The sequence below is a fragment of the Sturnira hondurensis genome, unplaced genomic scaffold (genome assembly GCF_014824575.4).
Source record: "Sturnira hondurensis isolate 20B ecotype Veracruz unplaced genomic scaffold, ASM1482457v3 Scaffold0015056, whole genome shotgun sequence".
NCBI lineage: Eukaryota > Metazoa > Chordata > Mammalia > Chiroptera > Phyllostomidae > Sturnira > Sturnira hondurensis.
The window spans coordinates 4065959-4083796 of NW_028087687.1; the positions used below are offsets into that span (position 1 = coordinate 4065959).

At 43.7% G+C, this 17838-nt stretch overlaps 1 protein-coding gene across 1 annotated transcript in view; it reads right to left on the reverse strand.

Moving 5' to 3' along the window:
• Window positions 1–17838, reverse strand: part of NWD2 (NACHT and WD repeat domain containing 2) — a 140829-nt gene that overhangs the window by 68186 nt on the left and 54805 nt on the right. Inside the window, exon 3 of the mRNA XM_037064357.1 lies at window positions 1505–1621. Coding sequence (XP_036920252.1) covers window positions 1505–1621 — 117 coding nt within the window. The remainder of the gene's footprint in view (window positions 1–1504; window positions 1622–17838) is intronic.

The window sequence follows — 17838 nt, forward strand, 5'->3', positions numbered from 1 at the left end:
TTTGAGATGACAAAGCCCGTGGTATGGCCTGTGCTTGCACCCCCATCTGCTCCCCTTTTGTTCTTACTGCTCCCTGAACCTGCCCATCACGTTCCCAAGTCCTCTCTCTGGAAGACTCTGATCTGAGTATATCCTACCCCTCTTCCTATCTCCCTTCCAAGGCCACCTTCTCAGTGAGGCCTTGCCCAGCTACCCGACCAAAAGTAACAAATCTCTCACTTCACTGCTGTCCCGTCTCCTCCTTCCGCTCTGTTTTCCTCCACAGCATTTCTCACCATCTGATGTGCTGCTCCTAGTTAACCCTTTGATTTCTTCTTGCTCTCTCCCCTCACCCCCATATCAGAATGGGAGCTCCATGGGGGCAGAGAGTTTTATTTCCTAAGTTCACTTCTAAGGTTAAATCACATGAAACAGTCCTGCAAAATGACTCTTTCATATGGTCCCACCTACCACATTCCCAGTACTGAGAGCAGCCCTGGGCACTGAGTAGCATTCAATAAACACTTGGTGAGCAAATGAATAATTTATCCATGTACTGACACTAAAAATACCATATTGTAGAGCTTTCAAGTACTTTACTCTCTTTGGTAAGCACTTTATTAACTGGTCAGATTTCTGATATGGTCTTTGTCACCTCAATCCTATGTGGAGCTGCATATAGATGGGTATGCAAATAAGTAGTAAAAACACTTTTGTTCGTATGCTCAACCCAGCTTCTAACGGCGGGATTTGGCATTCTCTTCATAGCGTTCTCTAGTAATGTCGCCCCTCATCTGTCAGACTGGAAGCTTCCTGGGTTCAAAGGGGCAACTTTCCCATCAACTGGCAGGATCAGTTTGGATTCAAGATAAGGGGCTACATGAAGACAGTTTCTGCACAATCCCCAGCCATAGACTGACCTTCTTAACTTATTACCATTGTGTTTACACAGAGGACTGGGTATCGTTGAGAAAATAATGATGAACTAGCAGTCATGTTCCACTTGAATTTGTAGCTTATAATGAGCCTCTAGCCGGAAATCACTGCATAAAACTTTTATAGGGCATCATTTCCTATCGGCAGATTTGACATAGTATATTTGGTTTACTTTTATCACGTTTCAGGCTCCGTGCTTAAAAAAATGCCAGAAATTCTAATGTTGGTAAATAGAAATGCTATGATTAAATACATTATACGATATAAGAAAATTGAGGCTAATTATTGTAGGACTCCATTCGGTAATCCTTATCGCCAATCACTGGCATTGTGAAAATTGCCAACCCCGAGTCATCTCTTTGACTACCATTTCAAATAGTTCCCTGTTCATCTGCAGTGCTCTCTTTATAGGAAACCTGAGGGTTTTGTTCTCACACACTGAGGGCAAGGAGATGATTTAAAATTTGAAATAGAAATAGAAAAGCAAGTATTTTCTCTCTATTTTAAAAGCCCTTTAGGGATCACGAGTCAGCAAGAATTCTCACATTCATCTAGAATTTAATAGAAAGCATTAGTGTTTTATACCCACAACAAAACATGGACCTGCAGAAGTTTTCAAACAGTCCTCCAGCAGCTTCATGCGCGTCTTCTGCAGCTCCGGGCTGTCCCATTCGTCTTCGTCCACTCCCCAGTACAGGTCTATCACCTGGGAACCAACGCAGGAGGCAGCATTAATCCACCTGGGGGCCATCTTTATTTACCCGTGGGCTTTATTCTTACTCGCAGTGTTAAGCTAACATGACTTTTAACTTTTTTCTTTGCAGCCTTTTTCCCCTTGGAGAGGGAACATGATTTTTAAGTTCCACCTAAAGAGATTTATTTTTCCATCCCATGATGGGTTGGCATGAACATTATGGTTTCTTATTTTCCTGATTATACTGTGGACATGGGGCCCAGAGAAAATGAAATGTTAAATGTCAGGGGCTTTGCAATGCAGGCTTTCATTATAACTGAAGTGGTAACAAGGCTCCGAAACAAGGTCTGAAAGCAGCTGGGAGGTGCTTATACATTACCCGAGACAACGAAATAAGAATGGATGCGACTGAATGTCTGAAGATGAGACGGGAAAACCACAATGGGTGTTAACATATACTGACCTGAACTTCAACATCTACATTTCTTTCTTCCTTTCTGCCTTTTTTAAAGGAAAAGAAACCCCCCAACCCATTATTATTATGGTTTATTGTATGGGAACAGCCATTTTGTTTATGTCTGTGTTATCTACACGCATTTGGCTTTCATCAATACGTACCTGAAAAACATGTATTGGAAAGCAGTGAAAGGTATGCCTCCCTGGAAAGGGAGGATAATAGGAGCTTCTATCTCCTTACTTCAAAGACTACAGAGAAGATTCTGAGAGTCTGTCAAAACTTTTACAGGTGTGCTCTTTTAAAAATTGGCTATGGAGAGCAGTATGGGTTTCATTCCCTTTACTCATCTGCTATCTGCATAAGGTAAATGTTCCTAATTGCAGCTTTGAAGATTTCTTCTCTTCCTTTCCATGTTTCCCACAAGCAGAACCCCCTCTCCCCGCTCCTTACGGACTGTTTGCGTGCCATTCAGGGAGAGGGAGGCACAGAGCATGGTCCTCCGTTGTACCCCAAGCAGATCTCTGTGCGCTTCCTGGGCTCTGTGCGCTTCCTGGGCTCTGGCCCCACACAGGTGTGCCTGTATCACACAGGTGTCTTTATCTGTCTGCGTTTAAGTTTTTAGATGGCTGGCAGAGATTGACAAGCGTCTTTAAAAAATATTCCCTTTAATCTGCCTCACAAGGTTTAATCACAATATTAAAGAAGGGGACATCTGAGATTATAATGTCACTGTCCAATATGAGAGCCTGTAGCTGTGGCTATTTAAAATGAAATATAAATCAGTTAAATTTAAAAATCCATTTTTCAAGTACTCAATAGGAACATGTGGCCTTGACCCCCATGTTGGAAAGCAGAGGTGTAGAATACCTCACCAGCACAGTTTATTTGGACAGAACTACAAAGTACTGAGATTCATACACTGTGGTCATTAAACGACATTCTGACCATCTGCCGATAAACCATCTAAATGAACCCACATCTACTGCCATGTTAATGGTGACTCTTAGTTGTTCTGTGCATAACAACTAACACTGTACACAGAACCAGGTCTCCATGCTGGTGGCTAACACTGTTTGGGTGCATCTGATGAAAGCTCTGATTTACAACCAGCGAAGAGGAAGAGAAATGGTGGATATGAAGATTAATATAACAGAAGCTATCCATACATATCTGCTCTTCTCACACCTTCTTTTCATGACAAAACTATATCAAGTAATGATTATCACAGTATGTAACTGGGTCAGTAACATATATTGATGCCACACATATAACAATAATAACATGAAAGGGAGAAAAGGGAATGTAGCTACATCAGAGTAATCTTTTTATAGCTCATAGGAATGAACAATTCTGATAAGAGATATATGCCTTAAATAACTACAAAGACAAAACTCAAAACACATGGAAAAATCATCAAAGGAATTAAAATGTTACCCTAGAAAGCATTCAAACTTACCATAAAGCTACAATAATTAAGAGACCGTAGTGCTGGCATTAAGATAGTCAACAGAATAACACTGAGAATCCAAAAATAAATCCTCGCACTTACGGCCAGCTGATTTTAACACAGGTGCCAAAACAATTCAATGCAGAATAGTTTTTTTTTTCCAGCAAATGGAATAAGGACAACTGGATAGCGACACGTGAAAGAATGAAGTCTGACCCCTTCCTTACTCCACATACAAAATTAACTCAAAATAGATCATAGACATAAAGAGTTAAAACTATAAAACTCTAGTTTTTTAAAAAACATAGAGTAAATCTTTGTGACCCTGGATAGTGGGTTCTCAGACATGAGAGCAAAGTACAAGTAATTAAAACAAAAAAGGTAAACTGAATTTCCTCAAAATGAAAAAGGTTTTGTGCATCCAAGGAGACATAAAGAGAGCAAACAGAGCGCCCTTGGAGTGGAAGAAAATATTTGCAAATCATATATTTGATGAGTAGACACTTCGTCAGAGAGTTAGATTGCCAACAGCACACATGAAAAGATGCTCCTATCATTGGTCATCAGGGACAGGCAAACTGAAGCTACGATGACACAACACTTCACACCCACTAGGATGGCGATCATCAGAAAGACAGAACGAGTGCTGACGGGGATACGGAGCAACCGCAACCTTCATACGCTGCTGTGGAAACACACAGCGGTGCGGCCACTCTGGAAGCCAGTCTGGCAGCTTCTCAGATGGTTAGACACAGAGTTACCGCAGGGTCCAGCAACTCTCCTTGGTCCATACCCATCAGAGATGAAAACATATGCCCACACAAAACTTGAATTTGAATGTGGATAGCAGCATTATTTATAATAGCCAAAAACTGGAAAAAATCTAAGTGTCCAGTGAGTAACCAGTGGGTAAATAAAATGGCATATTCATACAATGAAATATTATTTAGAAATAAAAAGTAATGAAATGCTGATGCGACAGCAAGGACGAGCCTTGAAAACTTTCTGCTAAGTGCTAGAAGCCAGTCACAAGAGACCACCTGTCCTATCATTCCATTTACATAACGTGTCTAGAATAGGCAAATCTGCAAAGGCAAACGGTAGATTAGCAGTTGCCTGGGGCTGGGAGGAAGGGGAATAGGCACAAAGGGAGTCACAGTGAAAGGCAGAGTGCTTCTCTGAGGGGTGATGACAACATTCCATAATTGATTTGGGCAATGCTCACACAACTGCGAATATGCTACCGATTGTACCCTTTACACGGGAAAATGTTATGGTAAGTGAATTGAATGACATCTCAATGACACAGTGCGCATCTAATCCGTATTGTGATTGTCCACAGGCCTCCCATCCCCTACTCATAGGATGGAGGGCAAGAACAGTGTAATCAAGCGCCGGGTATATTAAAAAAAGCAACAAGAGAAAAGAAGAGAGTCACCTACAAAGGAGTTCCCATAAGACTACCAACTGACTTCTCAAAAGAAATCTAAGAGGCCAGAAGGGGCTGGCAGGAAGTATTCAAAGGGAGGCAAAGCAGGCACCTACACCCAAGATCACTCTATCCAGCAAAACCACCGTTTAGAACGGGAGGGCAGGTAAAGTGCTTCCCAGACGAGGTAAAGCTAAAGGAGTTCATCATCACCAAGCCCTTGTTATAGGAAATGCTAAAGGGACTTATTTGGAAAAAGAAGATCAAAACTATGAGGAGGGTTATCAGCAGGGAGGGGAAGGGGAGAATGGGGGAGAAGGTACAGGGGATACGAAGCATACGTGGTAGGTACAAAACAGACAGGGGAGGTTAAGAACAGTATAGGAAATGGAGAGGCCAAAGGACTTACACGTATGACCCATGGACATGAACTAAGGGGCGGGAGATTGCTGGAGGGAAGTGGGGTACTGGGTAGGGGGGCAAAGGGGGAACTACTGGGACCACTGTAGCAGCATAGTCAATAAAAATATACTTTAAAAAATAAAATAAACAAAATATTTGACAAACAGCTAAACAGTGAGATCTAACTCTACACTCCTACATGCAGACCAAAGGACCAGGGTCAGAGTTGAAACAAGGCCTTCACTTACATTTTATATAGAAGGCTGAGTGTCACCTTACTTATTTGCTATGCATGGGAGTCTTTTGTAACAGCTTTTGCATCTGTTATGCCTTCAGGTTCGGCCACCACCACCCTCTTCCAGGACTTCATGGCCCCACGTCTCCTCACTTCAGGAGCTGGGTTTACACAGTCTCCTGTTTCCAGCTTTTCCCCCTCAAACTGCTCTTTCCTCAAATAACTTTATGGGCAGGAAATAAGGGAAAAAGACAAAATCAAGCTACCATGAAGACATGGAGGAAATAAATAAATGAAACATCTAACTTACGCAACCAAAACACCATCTGGGCAAACAGACATCCCATCTATCCGCATGATCGATAGCTGGAAAGCGCAGTGGGGACCCAAAGTGCTCAACGAGACGAGATTTATTGTCTACTTAAAAAATTACGTTTAGCTTTTAGCCTCATGTCCAGGCCCTGCAGACTCCGCGATCTAATTTACTATTTATTGGAATAGGAACTTGTTGACAGCACGTTTTATGTGCCTGTACTCAATTCATCATCGAGTACAAAAGCGCAGGAAAGTACTTTGATTTGATCTCTTTTTACTTAAAACCATCTAACTTGTTTTAAAATTTTCTTAGGGAAGCTAATTCATCATACTTATTTTAATGTGCTGAATTGGACTGAAAACAATAAGACAGCCAATGAAAGCCCTCACAAATTTTACCCACTGGAAATCAGACATAACCATGTAAATACCAAGCTTACTGTATAAGCAATAAAGCAAACTGTAAGAAACAAACACTAACCTCATGCTTTACCGAGAAACAAAACAAAACCCAAATGTGAATGCATAGTACCGCCACACTATCATTTCTTCAAAGAGCCTTTACATTTACGTATTTTCCAAAGTACTTTCCTTCTCAATGTTCCCATGCCACACGACACCACCAAATGTGGAACAAAAATGTAACTAGAGAGACCACAGGACTGACTTTGCTTTTGAACAAAGGTAGTAAGTACTGAAGTGAAGGCTGCTCCGAAAAGTTGTTACCTGGGGGAAGCTACACCGTCCTTCCAATGTTCCTGCCACCGCCAGGGGCTTCGCCTCTGCGGGAATCATCATGTTTTGAATTGAAAAAACTCCCATCGCTTGAGGTGGAGTTTGTTTCTATTACAGATGTTGTTTCTCCTGCTTTCCTGGCCTTTCTATTTATAAGACATGGCTCTGAAAAGACCTTTAAAAATAGACCTTTTTAAAGACCTTTAAAACAGACCTTTTTAAAATCAAGTCTATATTCTTAAAGGGATTACATCTGCCACTGTAAAAAAATTCAGAAGAACATAGGACAGGATCAGAAAGACTTGAACAGAAACGTTAGTGTGCGACGGACATGACCTTCAAGGTCAATCGGAGGGGACGACAGCACTCATTTGGATCTGTTTCAGTTCCTGTGTCCCATTACCAGAATGTTTGCCTCACAGGAGAAGGTAAGTAGGAGTCTTAAACCTGGGTTTGCCAGGCACTGTTTACCAGTGGTGAGTTATACTTTATAGATACAGTAATTCTCGTGCTAGTTAGAATGACTTTCCCCAGATTAATGGGATACAAGGAAAAAAAACCCTTCACGTCCACACCATCCATACCTACACTTTCACTAGAACTGTTGCAAATGCCAACTTTAGGTCTCTTGTAATTATTCTGTTGGCCATAAGCTATACGGGAGCATGATGAAGACACGCATTTTTGGGAAAATCACATCTTACATCAAGCCCGGGAAGGACTGGCTGACACCACTGGTCTTCCACACTCACCAGAAAGAAAGAGGGGCCCATAGCATGAGGTGGGATAATGCTTCATCCAAAACCTCATGAAGACAACAAACTGCTCAGACCTGATGCCTCTCTGCCTTGGAAGATGTGGTGGTAAGGAAGAACTAAGCCACCAACTAAGGCAGGACCTCTGACTATTAAGGCTTAATGAACGCATAGTAGAGGGAAGGCACTGGGAGCTGGGGGCAGAGAAGGAGCCACAAGCCAGAAGCCACAGTGCATCATCTGTGTGGCATGTAATAAGCTGGAGGAGCTCACTGCACAAAGGAACCTCAGCCAGGCTGCGACTAGGTAGCAGCTTCCTCAGGGGCAGGGCAGCTGACTTCTAGCAAAGGATGTGACTGAGTGAAAATCCAAACTTCCTTTGCCGCCAGCACCACCCTGGTCACTGTTGTTTAAGACTATCTCCTCTGGGAGACTGTGACTCCGTGGGGCAGGAGCCATGTTGGTTTCCAACACCATGCACCCGCTGCACCCCCAGCTCTGCCTGGGGCACAGCAGAGGCTCCAAGAAGTCTGTGAATAAATGAATAAAGCCCATGGAGCCAAGCACCTGCCCCTGCCCCTGCCCCTCCCCCTGGGGAATTGGGGTAGACAGACATCGGTGGGGAAGAAAGGAGTCTGCCCTTGAAGGGTACACTCAGAGGAGAGCGTTCCTCAGTGAGGGTGAGAGGGGCTTCTGGACAGAAGAGCACCCCAAACGAGACGGGGCCTGCCCGCAGAGAGGCACGGTTACAGCGTCATCGTTGTGGAAGGTGAAAGAAAACGTCAGGCAGATGAAAACTGAGTTTCAGTGACTTTTCAACGGTGGATAACTAATTACTGACAGAGTCGACCTCTTGAAGGAGGGCTCTTTTTCCTGTGTGAAGAATTGACAAAAGGTCTCCTCTCCTTCCTACAGGAAATAAAAAGTGAGAAGGGGGACAACATGGCTACTCTGTGTTCAGAATCTGAGAAAAGCCTCACGGTGACCGCACCCAATGGGGCACTTAGATGCCACTACACATGGGACCCCTCCTTCTGTGTATTAAGGGATTCACCCTACTGGGTGGTTCCCAGTGCTGAGGTAATCAGACAGCCACCATTCCGCAGGACTGAATGTCCAGCAAAGCACAGCTCCTCTAATAGCTTCCGGCCCTCCCCACAATGCCACCGCTCTACATTTAGGACACATAGTAGGCAGCAAACCGTCTCTACACACAAAGTGAAGGCTGAGCAACAGTGCTATCTTGGGGAGGGGGGAGTGTCAGGCCGGAGAATTCCAGAAGAGCCACTCCCTGAGGCTAACCGAGGGCCGCTGTTTGCGACGGAACTGGAGCAGCTACCCATCAGTCATGACGGTGTTTACCATCCCTTTTGCCATCTCCATTCATCTTCCTCCCCCTTTTTTATAAACTGGCTCACGGATGGGAGAAAGAGGATGGCACGTGCTTCCGATATTTTTACATGATACTAACTTGGTAAGACCACTAGGGCTTGGGCAGACAGAACCGAAATGTGAAGTGAGCTAGACAAAGTGAAGTCCTGGCCTGAGCGAAGCGATATGCGTGGCCCAGCGAGGGATGTGCCTTTCCCCGTACAAGGAAGCACATGCACGTCGGATCACTGGGAAATGGGACGGCGCTGGTTAGTCGATGATGTGGGGAAAAGGCCAAGGGCACCGCCACATATCCTGTCAATTATGAAGCCCACGATGTATTCTGGCAACTCCGGAGGCAAAATGCAGTTTGAAATTCCCGAGTAGGCAGACAGGTGAGAGGAAAAAATGTGTACAAAGGTGACTGGGCTCCTTTTAGAGCAGAAGGGCTGTGGTGGGTGAAGAAAGAAGCGATGGAGGAAAAGTAGGTGGAAACAATGAATGAAGCCCCTTCAGTGTGAGGCGAAGTAACTGTTCAATTCAGTATCAGGGAGGTCAAGCTAATGTGAGACCCACGTAATTTAACTTCACCTATGACTGCCGTGCACGGAGAATGCAGCTACTTTCTGTAGTCTAAAATGGGTACGGGCCTCCTGCCCAAGTCTCCATCCACGCTCTCTGGTCAAGTGCCTTCCATGTGCACTGAATTCTCCTAACAATCCTGGAAAATAAACACTGTCCCATTCATTTAACGGACAGGTCACCTATGTGTCAGAGACCAGGCACTTTGCTCAGTGTCACAGGACTGGTATTTGTGGGCCCAGAATTTGAATCCTAACCCAACAAAAAAATGTATGCTGTTGCCACCAGACCCCATAAATGACATAATGTGCCGCAATTTATGGACTCGAAAATACCAGTTGCAGCCTGCTCCAATGCTGTACAACATTGCCAATGACATCACGACATACCACACACCACTTACTCGTCCATGTGCTGCCGAAGCGAGCACAGACGCACCAATGATTTGTGAGATGAATCTTAATTTCTGAGATGTAAAAAAAAAAAAAAAGAAAAGAAACCCATGCATCTTAGAATGAATGAAATCTGGTAAATACTGTTTAAGGAAGATTATTCGAGCAGCTGTGTACATTCTGGACCAGAACATGAGAACACCCAGCCTCAGGAACAACCGGGAACAGGTTGCCACTGTCACTCAGCCGTTAAGAAAGGAGGCCTGCGTGAAGACAGAGCCCAGTGAGAAGGAAAGGCAAAATTGTAAGAAACACGTTGGCAGGTAAATCCAAAGGAGCCATGGCAGTTTAGATCTGGGTTGTAAAGGGTGAAGCATGAATTGTATGCCAAGATTTTAAGTCTAGAAAACAGGGAAATAGTAGCAAGTGAGAAGCTAGGAAAAGGGGAAAGAAGGGCGGGTTCTGTTTTAGATATATATTTTAGATATATTAACATTCAAAACCTGGAGAATTACCTGCCTGTCACTGTGGAGTGGAGAGAGCTGGAGATGAGGATGTGGGTCCGCTCACTCATAGACACTGGTTAAGGAGTTGATAACGCTCTTGCTGGGGGTCTGGGGATGAAAAAAACCCAGGTGGGCAGGTGTGGGTTTCTGCTGCCAAGGGAAACATGGAGAGAAGAAACTCTAAAGTGAAGGAGAGAAGGAAAAGTTCCAGACAAAAGGACACACCTTTGGAAGGAGCACCTGTCCCTGTGGTGCCTTTGGGTGGCATCACAATGTCATTGTGAGGCAGAAAGCAGGTTTGCAAGGTCATCTCAAGGGCAGAAGCTACGGGCTTCACATTCCCACTTCCCTACACACCTAGGATCCCAACACGAGCCTGGCAGAGAGAAGGAAAAGGGCTGGGGGCCAGAGAACTTGCTAGGAGGCCATGTTGATACACTTAATAGCAAGGGTAAATAGAGGAACATTTTTTAGAAGCCATATTTAACAAAATTGCAAAAAGGTGACAAATGGCACCCACCAGGACAAGGACTGGTCATTTAGGATTGGGAAGTAAGTGTTTCCATCACTTTCCTCCTTTGATGTCAAATAAAGTTTCAATGTTAAGCCGGCTGGCAAATAACTGCTGACCATCCCTTTTAGTCTGTTGCCTCATGTATTAGAGCCATGAGTCCCAATATCATAGCACTTTTGGAAGTTGCACTAACTGTCTGAGGTTATGCACCCCACCAAATGTCTGCAAATGATCAAATAAAAGAAAAAGTTCCTAATTCAGTAAGTGGGAACATTTTCTTAATCATTACCTGGATTTTTTTAAATGCACAAATGAATTTCTGTTTGCACTATAACTCCTCTACTCATCTCTCTGTCACTCTCAGCTGGGCACCTGGCACTGGGCAGTCAGGCTCTCATCCCTGTCAGAATGGCATGACCTTGATGCTACTCCTGCTTAGGGCTGCTCTGTCCAGCACAGGAGTCCCTGGCCACACCTGGTCATCGGGCACCCGAAACGTAGCCAGTCAGAACGGGGATGTGTTGGGAGTGTACTGATATGCACTGGACTTTGAAGACTTGGTATGAAGAGAGAATGGAGAATAACCTCCTTCATAATCTTTACATGGCTTATGTGTTGAAATGATAATGCTATGGACATAATGGCTTAAATAAATAAAGTATATTATGCAGAAATATATAAATTTATTAATATATTTCACTAATAAATTTTGCCTGTTTCTTTTTATTTTTAACATGTAATTAGTAGAAAATTTAAAATTACATGTGTGGCTTATCTGTGAGTCACATTATATTTCTGCGTAGTACTGTTCTAGAATTTCAGAGTCTGGGTCTAATTCATTTAATCAGTAAATTCACTTTAATCAACCAACATTCATTATGTGCATAGTATGAGCCATATACTATAAAAATGCTTGTGATATGAAGATATAAAAAATATCATTTCTGACCTCTGAGAGTTTTAGTTAGTGGAGTGAGGGCATTTTAAAAGTAATTTAAAAACAAGGAGGACTTCTGGTCAAGATGGTGGCATAGGTAAACACAGCTTGCCTCCTCGCACAACCTTCTCAAAATTACAACTAAAATATAGAACCACCATCACTGAGAACTCACAGAAATCAAANAGACCAGGCACTTTGCTCAGTGTCACAGGACTGGTATTTGTGGGCCCAGAATTTGAATCCTAACCCAACAAAAAAATGTATGCTGTTGCCACCAGACCCCATAAATGACATAATGTGCCGCAATTTATGGACTCGAAAATACCAGTTGCAGCCTGCTCCAATGCTGTGCGAGGCCAATGCTTGCCTCCAACTAAAATATAGAACCACCATCACTGAGAACTCACAGAAATCAAACTGAATGGAAGTCTATTGAATTAAAGAAATCATATTCATCCAGACTGGCAGGAGGAGCAGAGAGGTGGAACAGGCTGGTCCCACATCCATGTGCGGTAGATGAAAATTCAGGAGAGATAGCTCAGGAACGAGGAGTCCCAGTCCCACACCAGGCCCCCCAGCCCAGGGTTCCAGTGCCAGGAAGTTAAGTCCCCACTACTTATGGCTGCAAAAACCAGTAGGGACTGAGTCAGTGGAAGAAACTAATGGAGTCCCAAGCACTTCCTCTTAAAGAAACCACACACGGACTTACTCAGACTCACTTCCCTGGAGCCCCAGTGCCAGGTAGCAGCTTGAAAGGCAGCAGCGGCATAGACCCCGGAACTGAAGTGTCTGGCATCAGGGCAAAAGCTACGGGACAGCTTTCTCTCAGACAGAAAGGTGGGCAAAGGCCATTGTTCCTTTTCTGAACCCTTCCCCTGACAGAACCACAGAGCAGATGGGTGTCATATCTGAGACTCCATCAACCTGGCTAACACTGCTTGCCCTGCTCTGGACATCCCCTGAGACTCTGTTCCACCAAATGTATGGGCCCACCAAAGTTGTTAACAGTGGCTTTTCCCTATGAATGACTGGTCTTGGCTCATGCTTCACAACTTCCTAAATCCTGTCAAACAAGTAATAGCCAGCCTCAGTGAGTCCCCAGCCTCCATACCTCTTGCTAAGTGCTCCAAGGTATGGCACGAGCAGCAGCCAGCCTGGATTCATGGCCTGGGAATCTCCAAGCCCAGCACAAGTAGCGGCCACCTAAGATTGCTTTATAGCTCATGTAGGGTGGCCCTGGGCAGAACACAAGTGGGGGCTGACCCTGGCTCAGAGCATGCACACCCAGTGAACGGCTACAGACCATGCTGGAGCACCACCACCCTGCCCCTGCATAGCTGATCATCCACAGAGGGCAGAGGTTGGTGGTCAGTGGTCACATCCAGTCATAGCAGCTGACCAGCCTAGGTAAATCCCTCCCACTGACTGGCCAACAGCAACCAAGGCTCGACTACAAGATGAAGGGGTACTCACATGGAGGGCATACCTCGAGCACTCTGGTTGAGTGATAGGGGAGGCTGTAACACTGGACCCTACAGGCCACCTACTATATCAGGCCATGCTACTACAACAGTAAGTCATAGCAGCTCTGCCTAACACATGGAGTCCTCTACCAAACACAGGGAGGGGGCCAAAATGAGGAGACAAAGAGACACAGCCCAAATGAAAGAACAGATCAAACAAATGAAATGGAGATAAGAAATCTATCAGATGTGGAGTTCAGAACCCTGGTTATAAATAAGGATGCTCAAGGAACTTAGTCAAGACCTCAACAGCATAAAAAAGATCCAGTCAGAAATGAAGGATATACTAGTTGAAATAAAGAATAATTTACAGGGAAACAACAATAAAGTGGATGAAGCTGAGAATCAGATCAATGATTTGGAATATAAGGATGCAAAAAATAAAAATAAAAAACAACCCATCAGAACAAGAAGAAAAGAGAATCCAAAAAAAATGAGGATAGTATAAGCAGCCTCTGGGATAATTTCAAGAGGTCCAACATTTGCATCATATATTGCTAGAAGGAGAAGAGAAAGAGCAAGAAACTAGAAATATATTTGAAAGAACAATGAAAGAAAACTTCCCTAATTTGGTGAAGGAAAAAGACATGCAAGTCCAGGAAATACAGAGAGTCCCAAACAAAATGGATGCAAAGAGGCCCACTCCAAGACACATCATAATTAAAATGCCAAAGGTTAAAGATAAAGAGAGAATCTTAAAAACAGCAGGAAAAAAGAAGTTAGCTACTTACAGGGGAGTTCCCATCAGACTGTCAGCTGATTTCTCAAAAGAAACTTTGCAGGTTAGAAGGGATTGGCAAGAAATATTTAAAGTCATGAAAAGCAGGGACCTACAGCCAAGTTGCTCTACCCAGCAAAGCTATCGTTTAGAATCAAAGGGCAGATAAAGATTACCTCATACAAGAAAAAACTAAAGGAGTTCATCACCAAACCATTGTTATCTGAAATGTTAAAGGGACTTATTTAAAAAAAGAAGATCAAAGCTATGAACAATAAAATGGCAATAAATACATACCTATCAACAATTGAATCTAAAAAACAAACTAGGCAAACAAGAAGAACAAAGACAGATTCATGGCTACGTAGAGTTGTTGATGGTTGCCAGATGGGAGGAGGGTGTGAGAGGGAATGGGTGAAGAGGTGAGGGGATTAAGAAGTACAAATAGGTGGTTAAAGAATAACCATGGGGATGTTTTCTTTCCCCACAGTATAGGAAAGTATAGGAAAGGGAGTGGCCGAAGAACTCATATGCATGACCCCCAGACATGAACAATGGTGTGGGGATTGCAGGAGGAACTGGGAGGGGCTGGGTGGAGAGGGGGAAAAATTGGGACAACTGTAATACCATAATCAATAAAATATAATACAAAATAATAGTAATTAAAAACAACATGACAAATGCTATTAAATATTAGGAATAAAGCACTATGGAATCTTGAAGTAGGAAGTCCACTGTTTACTAAAGAATAAGTAGAACTTTTTCTAGTCATTTGTATGACGGGCAATTCAAGGGCACCCTGCAAAGAGGATAAGATGAGTATTAAAACTCAGGGAAAAGACAGAACCTGTTTGAAAAATTGAATGCAGTTCCAAAAGGCTAAACTAGCCTGCCTGTGGGGAGGTGACAGATAAGACCTCACTTGCAAGCTGGGGTGGAAAAGAGGACCTGGCACGCTGTGCTAAGAAGTACAGACTGTGTCTTGGGGACGACACAGTCAGATGTGCATCTCAGAAACCCTGCTGCAGCAATGTTATGGGGGATGGGCCAGGTGGTCAAGGTGGGCAGGAGGCTGGTGCTGGAGAGAAGGAGGAAGAGGCAAAGGTGAACAGACCAGCATGGCGTCTGTTGTGACAGTCAAGATGATAAGAGAACAGATTGGAACAAACGGGACAGACTGGAGAAATATTTAGGGAGGCAGAATCCGCAGGTTTTTGGGATTCACTGGATGTTAAAGTTGAAGAGAAATGAACAGGTGTATGAACTTTGGTGACTGAGATGAAGTGAGACAATTCCTAGATGACCACCAAAGAAGTTGACACCAGAACGTAGCCTTAAGAAATGACACTAAGTTGAGTGGCTGGACTCAAATGAAACTGCTTTCAAAATGGAGGTATCCCAGTGCCCAGATCAGTCAAGAACCCCACTGGAGGTCGCTGCTTTAAGCAGGTTTACTGGGGGTTCAGGGGATCAGTGGGGGCTGGGAGGGGTAGATTTATAAGAATTCAGGAAGTAAAAAAGGGGAGATATTTGGGAATCAATTATTTGGTTTGCTCTTGTATCCCCAATACCTGGAACATTGACTGGAAGATGGCCAAGGGTCAATAAATACGTCTTGAATCACTCTTAATGAATGGTTGGGAGTTATACATAGGATTTTAGGGGGGCAAAGAGAAGGGTACAAGGTACATCTTGGGAGGGATGGGGGGGTCAGAGAAGGATTCCCTAAGTAAGTAGTGTTTGGGCTGAGACTCTTCATTCACATGCTCACGTAGGCATTCATTCATTCATTCATTTACTCATTCAACACGTTTTTACAGTTTTCCCATGTGGCGGGAACTGTTCTAGGACCAGGAATACAGCTGTCACAAAGGCAGACAAGTCCCTGCCTTTGAACTTATATTCTACAGGGAGAAAGACAATAAGCAACCCAACACATGAGCAAACAGAAAAGTATCCAGCATCAACACACGCACTGCAAACAACTGAACTGGGGTGATGTAAAGGAGTGCCTAAGTGGTCCCTCTGGACTGGGGGTCACTAGGGCAGTCACATTTCCGTGGAGATCTGAAGGACAATAAGAAGATGGGGAGGTGAGCCATTGCTACAGAGAGAAAACATCCAGGGGAAACCCTTAAACAGGAATAGGCCAGAAGTGTTCAAGGAGCCAGATGGAGGACATGCAGCTGAAGGGCAGCGAGCAAAGAGGAGAGGGCGTGACTTAAGATCAGATAGGAAGAGTTTTAGAAATAAGTAGGACTCAGGAGGTGATGCTGGGGAAGAGCCAAAGTGAAAAATGTATGTTGTAGGTGGACAAAACAACATAAGCAAAGGCAAGAGGCACGACTGAGATGTTTGAGCAACTTTAGGAAATTCGTTTTTCCTGGGTTCACAGCACAACCATGTGTAGAATCCAAGTTACCATATGGGTAAAGTGTTTTTTTCATGAAGTTTCCGGTGCCATATTTTGTTGCAGTTGAAAAGAGAACTGTCTCTCTAGAAAACATATCTTCATGGAAATGTATAATCAACCTACCAGAAAAGAACACATCAAAAAGTATACTCTTGGAAGGTTCAGTTATCTCATTGAGCTCCCATTGAGCTTAGAAGCTGGAAAGCAAGTGAGATCTTTCATATTTTATTCTGAACATAACCCCAGACCTGTAAGCTGTCACCACCCCCATTTGAGGCACCAAGCTAAAGGACCGGCAGGTTAAGACACCTGCAGTACACAGCCAGGGCTCAGTGCCACATCTGCTTTGCTCGCCACTGTTTTCACTGCCGCCCAGCATCTCTCTCATCAACCGATTCACTGAACCTGCCTAGCATGCTCCTTGCCATCAATTTCGTCTATGCACCTTGCTTGCTATAGTTTTCTTTTAGCTTCATCTGGCCTCTCCTGTGCCTACCTGTCATTCAGAAAATATACTTTCTCTGTAGGTCTCCTCAGCTAATCCTAATCGATATCATGTTTTATGGACACTGTTCTATAGTTCAAAGACTTCCTCCCTCTATCAACGACAAGGATGCAAACCCAAACTCCCTCAGATATGGGACTAATATGCTTGGGCACATTCCCCCTGGTACCTGGGTCCCCAGGGTTGTTTGTCTAAGTCTTTGGGACTCTTGACAGATCGACACTCTGGTTAACAGTTGAGACCCTGTTATCAGTAGAACCATTGGTAGATTCCTTGATAAAGATAACGCTAAATTCACAACAAGAAATTTAATCTCGGTTTCTATGTTCTCAAGCAAATGGTGCCTCATGAGTAACTGCCCAGTAAGTATATCAATGCCTTGCTGCTAACTGACATGATACACTGAGACTGAAGTCGTTCGAGACTATTATTTTACGCGTCACATTAGTAGGCATCCTGAGGTGTGCCGAGGTGAAACATACATGCAGGAGGAAACAAATAAAGGGTGGAATTTTCTTCCACTAACGCTGGTGTAAGGGTGCATTTTGCACTCTTACATCAGAACCGCCTAGTGCATATTCCTCACTTACCAATGTAAATCTATAGTTAAGGTACAGCACTGGAGAATGAGGATTTCCATCATAAATGAGGTTGAATAATTCTGTCTACATATTATCTGTTGTGCGAGCCATTTAGTGTCTCAATTTTTGGATGTCCAAGATATATCCACGTTAAGTATTTTTCTATTAGGTGGCAAATCAATGGTGTCTACCAGGGCTGCCATAACATTTAGTAATGGCTAAAACTTCTCTCTTGGAAGGCTGATATATATATATATATACACATGTGTTAAATGGTAAATCCCTGAACTGCTTGGGAAAAAGCACAGTGCAATGTGAGTAAAACTAAAAGGCAAGAAAGAAGGCCGGAACTGCTAGACTGTTGAAAGGAGATGCCTGTGAGAAAACTGGACCTGACTTTCACGTGCAA